This window comes from Mustela putorius, unplaced genomic scaffold (assembly GCF_011764305.1).
Source record: "Mustela putorius furo isolate JIRA1106 unplaced genomic scaffold, ASM1176430v1.1 tig00000594_pilon_pilon_pilon, whole genome shotgun sequence".
Taxonomy (NCBI): Eukaryota; Metazoa; Chordata; class Mammalia; order Carnivora; family Mustelidae; genus Mustela; species Mustela putorius.
This window is the reverse complement of record NW_025421427.1, coordinates 1,436,680-1,444,020: the sequence shown is the minus strand read 5'-3', so window position 1 is coordinate 1,444,020 and position 7,341 is coordinate 1,436,680. Positions and strand designations below refer to the sequence as shown.

At 47.3% G+C, this 7,341-nt stretch overlaps 3 protein-coding genes across 3 annotated transcripts; 2 read left to right on the top strand and 1 right to left on the bottom strand.

Annotated features, from left to right (window-relative positions):
- Positions 1–1,707: 1,707 nt before the first annotated feature.
- Positions 1,708–2,478, top strand: H1-5 (H1.5 linker histone, cluster member). The gene has a single exon (XM_004781526.3). The coding sequence runs from the start codon at positions 1,780–1,782 to the stop codon at positions 2,458–2,460; it is 681 nt and encodes a 226-aa protein (XP_004781583.2). The 5' UTR covers positions 1,708–1,779; the 3' UTR covers positions 2,461–2,478.
- Positions 2,479–2,794: 316 nt separating this feature from the next.
- On the bottom strand, positions 2,795–3,271 carry LOC123392651 (histone H2A type 1-E). Its single transcript, XM_045082269.1, has one exon. It carries the CDS (start codon positions 3,235–3,237, stop codon positions 2,845–2,847), a length of 393 nt encoding a protein of 130 aa, XP_044938204.1. The 5' UTR covers positions 3,238–3,271; the 3' UTR covers positions 2,795–2,844.
- A 137-nt stretch (positions 3,272–3,408) lies between these two features.
- On the top strand, positions 3,409–4,052 carry LOC123392673 (histone H2B type 1-M-like). Its single transcript, XM_045082306.1, has 2 exons — positions 3,409–3,459; positions 3,608–4,052. Exons 1-2 carry the CDS (start codon positions 3,409–3,411, stop codon positions 4,037–4,039), a joined length of 483 nt encoding a protein of 160 aa, XP_044938241.1. The 3' UTR covers positions 4,040–4,052.
- The last annotated feature ends 3,289 nt before the right edge of the window (positions 4,053–7,341 follow it).

Sequence of the window (7,341 nt, the reverse complement as noted above, 5' to 3'; positions counted from 1 at the left end):
CCTTATTATACCTCTCTCCTGCCCATTAAGCATGTGGTGAAGGGGTCCCCTCCACCCCAATCTTCTAAAAGTTTTGTGGTTGAAATAGTGGGAAGTGGTTGATTAAAACATTTTCCTTGTTAAGGTCTTTTGTTAGTTCTCAATTTGCGTTGTTCTGAAAGACGCAGACTTGTAGCAATATGCCAAACCACATATATGGAGGAGTCCAAAACAGCAAAATGGCCAAATAGCAAATATTTGGGGCTTTGCCGGCCAAATATGGTCTCTCTTTCTTTTTCCTAACACAATTAATAAAATATAAAAACTACTCTTAGCTTGAGAGCCACACAGAACAGGACACTGTCCAGATATGGCCGTAGTTGGCTACACTTGCAACTCCAGGAGCTCCTTGGAGAGAAATACGCTCGCAACTTTAAACTTCCCTGCCGGTCTTCACTGGGAACACAGTGAGTGTTGACTGCAGTACACATTCGAATCATTAGACCTTACTTATCATCCAGGCCACATCAGAATCTAGGCCACGTCACAAAATCCCATCCGATCCCCACTCCACCCTCCCCACAAAGAAATAGCAAGCTTAACCACCCTGCATCCCAACCTCATGGTCACCAGGTCAGTTCTCTTCGATGTTAATGTATTTCTGAATTCTTTGGACCCTCTCTGACTTGCAGTCCCTCCGTCCCTAATCTGCTTTCCTCAGGAATCCGTAACCGCCGGGATCCCTGAAGTACAGGTCTCTACTGCAAACACACAGTAATGCCCATGTAACAGAAGAGGGTGTTTCTGACAGTGCACTTTTTTTATATGTTGGTGGGGATAAGGAGTTTGAATTGGGGAGTGCGGAAGAACACCTCGGAAACCCGGCAGAGTCCCATGTCATGGGACGTGTGTTCGAGGACTGCTGGAAACCCTGGAGTACTTCCAGCAGGTCTGGGTTATCTGTGAAAGCAGCTTTTCCATTTTCTTTAATGGATTTGCCTGTTACTAAAGGAGAAATAATCTCAATCAAAAGGAGATCAAATTCAAGTTTGAATTTGAATCCAGATCTTTGGATCCTCAAGTCAGAGCTATTCCTCCCGCTTCAGGTGCAAAGCAGGCGTCATTCTGGCTATTGAACTTTCCCAAACTGCAAAAGACACTCTCTGAAGACATTCACACGTGCAGACTCCTAGGAGACAGAACTGGTTTTCCAAGTAAGATCTAGGTGGTTAATTTGGGGCGGTATGCAGTCTACGTCCCTCTGCCTCTATGCTATTTGCTACAGTTCGAAACAATGTTTATGCCCAAATCAGGGAACCGTGTCTTTCCTCTTGCAAAAGTCCAAAGCAGAAGCTAGGGACAAAGCATTTTTAAAGACGTCCTCCTGATGTTTAGCGGAAAGTCATTGCAACTTCCAGAGAACTAGCACGATGCCCTAAAGCCAGGGGACTCCTGGGACGAGCCGAAAAGAGTTTTAAAAAATATCTTTCCTCTGTTGCACACGATTTATGAAAACACAAACCCGTGTGCGAACGTGGAGACTGCTGTCTTCCATGAGAGCTTCAAAGCCTCCGATTCTGTATGATTATTTTCAGCATTTAATCAGATTTGGGGGACGAACAAACACACTTTGGGAGTCCAACCGCGAAGGGCGGCTGCCTGAGGGCAGTGGATTGGACGCTCCACCAATCACAGAGCAGCCCCGGCTTATATAAGCCCCTGGCCGGAGTCACGCAGCATCGCCAGACTTGCGGCTTGGATTTTCAGTCTCTCTCTTCGTAGCAGTTTCTGCTCCCGGCCATGTCGGAAACCGCTCCCGCTGAGACGCCGGCCCCGGCGCCGGTGGAGAAGTCACCCGCCAAAAAGAAGACCACCAAGAAGGCCGCGGGCGGCGGCGCTGCGAAGCGCAAAGCCACCGGCCCCCCGGTGTCCGAGCTCATCACCAAGGCCGTCGCCGCGTCCAAGGAGCGCAACGGCCTCTCCCTGGCTGCGCTCAAGAAGGCGCTGGCGGCCGCCGGCTACGACGTGGAGAAGAACAACAGCCGCATCAAGCTGGGCCTCAAGAGCCTGGTGAGCAAGGGCACCCTGGTGCAGACCAAGGGCACCGGCGCCTCGGGCTCCTTCAAGCTCAACAAGAAGGCGGCCTCCGGCGAGGCCAAGCCCAAGCCCAAGAAGGCGGGCGCGGCCAAGCCCAAGAAGGCGGCCGGGACCACCCCTAAGAAGCCCAAGAAGGCTGCGGGGGCGAAGAAGGCGGTGAAGAAGACGCCCAAGAAAGCCAAGAAGCCTGCAGCCGCTGGTGTCAAAAAGGTGGCCAAGAGCCCCAAGAAAGCCAAGGCGGCTGCAAAGCCCAAGAAAGCGGCCAAGAGCCCCGCTAAGCCCAAGGCGGTGAAGCCGAAAGCAGCCAAACCCAAAGCCGCAAAGCCCAAGGCAGCGAAGCCTAAGGCTGCCAAGGCAAAGAAAGCGGCTCCGAAAAAGAAGTAGGAAGCTGGCCTTCAAAAAGGCAACGAAACCCCAAAGGCTCTTTTCAGAGCCACCCAAATTTCTCTGAAAACAGCTGTACGCAGTCGTGGTTGTTACCAAAAAAAAAAAAACCTCAAAGTGCCATACATACATACACCACGTCTAGCTCTTTGAAAAAGCCCGCTGCAACTCCCCATTGGCTCGCTCCCTGGCCCCGGTCTTGCATGCAAAGTACTTTAACCCTTGCTTGATTCGATTCTTAGTGACAGAATTCGGGTCAACCAACCACACCGCCGTCTTACCAAGGGGCAGACCGGGTTTTTAAATTGCGGCAACAGCTCTTCTCCAGAAATAGTGAGTGGCTCTGAAAAGAGCCTTTTGGTTTGGTTGTAGCTAAATGAGACCTCACTTGCCCTTGGCCTTGTGGTGGCTCTCGGTCTTCTTGGGCAGCAGCACGGCCTGGATGTTGGGCAGCACGCCGCCCTGCGCGATGGTGACGCGGCCCAGCAGCTTGTTGAGCTCCTCGTCGTTGCGGATGGCCAGCTGCAGGTGGCGCGGGATGATGCGCGTCTTCTTGTTGTCGCGCGCCGCGTTGCCCGCCAGCTCCAGGATCTCGGCCGTCAGGTACTCGAGCACGGCCGCCAGGTACACGGGCGCGCCGGCCCCGACCCGCTCCGCGTAGTTGCCCTTGCGGAGCAGGCGGTGCACGCGGCCCACCGGGAACTGCAGACCCGCCCGCGACGAGCGCGTCTTGGCCTTGGCGCGCGCCTTGCCGCCCTGCTTCCCGCGTCCGGACATGGTTTCAGGAAATTGCCAATGACTAGTCAGTAGAGTAGGAGAAAGTTTCCTCTCTTATAGTCCTCACTGGGCGCCAAAATAAAGCTGTGCCATTGGATAAAATTACAGTTACATTTAAACCAATGGAGTCCTGGTTTCCAAAGACTCTTTCTTTGATTGGTTAGATACAGGATGCTACCCAGTATTTACTACAAATCGTTGGTTTTGTTTTATCACCTCCGTGTAAGGAGCAGAGTAAAGATGACAGGTAGAGCCTGTTTTTTTCTTTAGTCTTTGGGCTTTTGGTGTTGGGGAGGGGGTAGAGGGGTGTTAGTTACTGTCCACTCTGCCAAAGCCGGTCTAAGAAGCTGTGAGTAAGGAGGACGCTTAGAGCCTCACACTCACTGCGTTACTTTCAAGCCTTCGACAGTTGTTTCTGGCGGTACCTGAGCCCACCAAGTCGGCGCCGGCCCCGAAGAAGGGCTCCAAGAAGGCGGTGACCAAGGCGCAGAAGAAGGACGGCAAGAAGCGCAAGCGCAGCCGCAAGGAGAGCTACTCGGTGTACGTGTACAAGGTGCTGAAGCAGGTGCACCCCGACACCGGCATCTCGTCCAAGGCCATGGGCATCATGAACTCGTTCGTCAACGACATCTTCGAGCGCATCGCGGGCGAGGCGTCCCGCCTGGCGCACTACAACAAGCGCTCGACCATCACGTCCAGGGAGATCCAGACGGCCGTGCGCCTGCTGCTGCCCGGGGAGCTGGCCAAGCACGCCGTGTCCGAGGGCACCAAGGCCGTCACCAAGTACACCAGCGCCAAGTGAGCCTACCAGCTGCAAAGGCTTTTTTTTTTTTTTTTTTTTTTTTTTTTTAATTCTGACGGAGAGGCAAAAGCACATTTTCATCTGAAGGCTTTTTTGTACACCCTTCACTTGTGAAAGGTACTTTCTGGTCCTGTGTATTTTCAGTAAGATCTTTTTTTCTTTTCTTTTTTTAATACTACAAACATCAAGCACTCCAAAAGAAATTTATTGTGCAGAGACGCCTGGGTGACTTAGTCGGTTCAGTGTCTGCCTTTGGCTCAGGTCATGATCCCAAGGTCCTGGGGTCAGATCTGCAAAACACTCCTCTCCATCTGTCCCTCTCCCCTTGCTTGTGTTCTGTCTCAAAATACTTTAAAACATTGTTTTATTGTGCATATTTCATTTACCATCCAAATTCTAACTTTAAGAACCACCCATTGAGTTAATCAATGAGAAAACTGAAAATTAAGGTGAAAAAGAAAAATGTCTCTCAACTTGCATTAAAAATCTTATCAGCAGGGCTTCCATTTATCTTCCTTAGGTCTTTCCACTATTTTTCAGTCACCATCTTCCTTCCCAGTAGAATGCTCCGTGAGTCACATAAATTGATTTAAAGGAATCTTCCCAAGTCACATTTCCTTTCAGTTACTCCTTAACATCCATGGAAGGTATGTAACTGGTTTCTCCCTCACTCTAGGACTACATTTGCACAAAACAACGTCATGGTGTTGGGGTAAAGATGGAGAAAGAGGAAAATGAGAACTTAATCATCTATTTCCACCAGTTATGGATGAGGACTGCTAATTCAGGCTCTACATCTTCGGTTGAATTTTTCTACTGTTAACTACTTGTGCATGTATCCTGGCTAAACCAAGATCCTCTGCTCTCCACCACCTCTTTCCTAGTGAAGTTCCCACAAAGATGGAAATCGATCCTGTTTCATGTTCATCACTCACCCTTTCATGTCCCCATGTGGCATTTCTGTTCACTGTGATTTTCATATGGTCAAGTCCAATTTTTTGTCAATATATGTATTATGAAAAAACTGGGGCTTCTGGGTAGCTCAGTGGGTTAAAGTCTCTGCCTTGGGCTCGGGTCGTGATCCCAGGGTCCTGGAATCGAGCCCCACTTGAGCCTCTGCTCTCTCTGCCTGCCTCTCTGCCTACTTGTGATCTGTCAAATAAATAAATCCTTAAAAAAAGAAAAAAGAAAAATAGCTATATTTTTCAAAATCAAAAAAATTTAGGGAAGGAAGTGGCATGGTTTTACATTTCATAAGTATCTAATATTTCGTTTAATAGAGGGGCGCCTGGGTGGCTCAGTGGGTTAAAGCCTCTGCCTTTGGCTCAGGTCATGATCCCAGGGTCCTGGGATCTAGCCCTGCATCAGGCTCCCCGCTGTGCGCTTGCTTACACCCCTCTCTCTCTGCCTGCTAATGATCTCTGTCTGTCAAATAAATAAATAAAAATATTTTTAAAAATAATCTGGTTTAATAGAAGACAGCTGGATTCTTGCACAGTATTTGTTTCTGCTTTCAATCAATTGCTCTATAACTGTCAAGTGAAAAGCAGTGCAAAAATTAAGTTTTGGGATTATCACACAAATACAGTTAGCTTCACAGTCCCACCAAACAGGTCTCGGAAAGAGGCTTGGGTCCCCAGATCGTATTTTGAGAGTTGTTAACTTTTGGACAAAAAGAAAGCAAACATTTATTTATTTACTTAGTAACCATAGTGTTGTGGGTACGGCTGGGGAGGCCTTTGGCAGAAGCTGATACACAGCAGCATTTGAGAATTCCTTACGAAATCACTTTGTGTTCCCAGTGGTGACTGTCAATGAAATTTACTCTCCTGAAATGAAGTTTCAGTGAACCAGAGAGCACCAGTGAGTTTCTCAGGAAGCTCTTTGAGGCTTGGTCTATAACGCTGCTGGAGGTGGATCTTTCCTGTGTACACACAGAACTCCCAGAGAACCAGGACGGACGCTTGCTCTGGATGGGATGCTGACCTCAGAAAGACAGGTGCAAGACCTGGGGAGAGAGGAGTCATGAGACACACAGCGTAGAGGTCTGATTCAGCCCATTCCAGGACTGGTTCCAATTGATTAGCATCATGAATTCTGCCAGTTTACATGCTGAATCCATTCCAAGTGACAGCTAAATGGTTCTGTTTGTTTCATTTTAATTCTCGCATTAGCACTACTTAAACATGCTTTCTTTCATGCTTTCTGGTGCACACACACACACACACCCTTTTTTATTTTACTGTTACTGTGAGTCCAGACATCTGAGATCGTTCTTACTTTCAGTCAGTATGATGTCTTGGACCCATTAATTCAAAACTTGTAATCAACTCCTCTTCGACAACTTTTGGTTCTTGAATAGAGACCACAATCTCCATCTAGGGTTTCTGGGAGGGAGTTCTCAGAGCACTGTGCACCTGCCTGACTCAGGGAACCTCGAGACAACTTAACAGGAGGTGGTGTTTCAAAAGGCTAAGGGCATCCTTTCCCCCTGAAAGTCCTTAATCTGGACCCAGAGTTTTGTTTTGTTTTGTTCTGTTTTGTTTTTGATCTAACTCACTTTTCTGCCTGAAGCTTAATAACATCATTCTTCTCTGCCAACAAAAGACACTAGCTTCTTAATGTTAACATACCAGATTTGTCCAATCTAAATAACGTGTCTTTTTTTTTTTTTTTAATCTATCTGACAGACAGAAATCACAAGTAGGCAGACAGGCAGGCAGGGTTGGTGGGGAACAGGCTCCAGAGAGCCTGATGCGGGGGCTCGATCCCAGGACCCTGGGATCATGACCTGAGCAGAAGGCAGAGGACTTAACCCACTGAGCCACCCACTGAGCCACCCAGGCACCCCTAAATCACATGTCTTTAAAAACAGTAAAATTAAAAAATTTAGCAAGCACACAATGGACTCATCCATATATATATAACCTTAATAATTTTTACATTCCATTTTGAGCTTTTGGAAGAATTATATATAGGCCACAGAATAGAGTTAAGGATGCTGTTAGCATGTATGGTTCCCAATGGTTATCCCAGTCATGATCATCTGTATACCACTTATTTGAAAAGAATATGGAATTTTAATTTTTCTAACTCTCTTATTCTAAGAGGTACCAAAAAATAGAGAAGGTCATATGGACTGTCCAGTTTCTGATTATTCCATTAGTTCCATTAAATACAATATAAATAAAAATATAACATATAAAATGTATTATGTATATAATTATTTTAAGGTATGTATGTATGTATTAATGTATGCATATAGTATATTTGGACACATATAATATATAGCTGAAACCTCA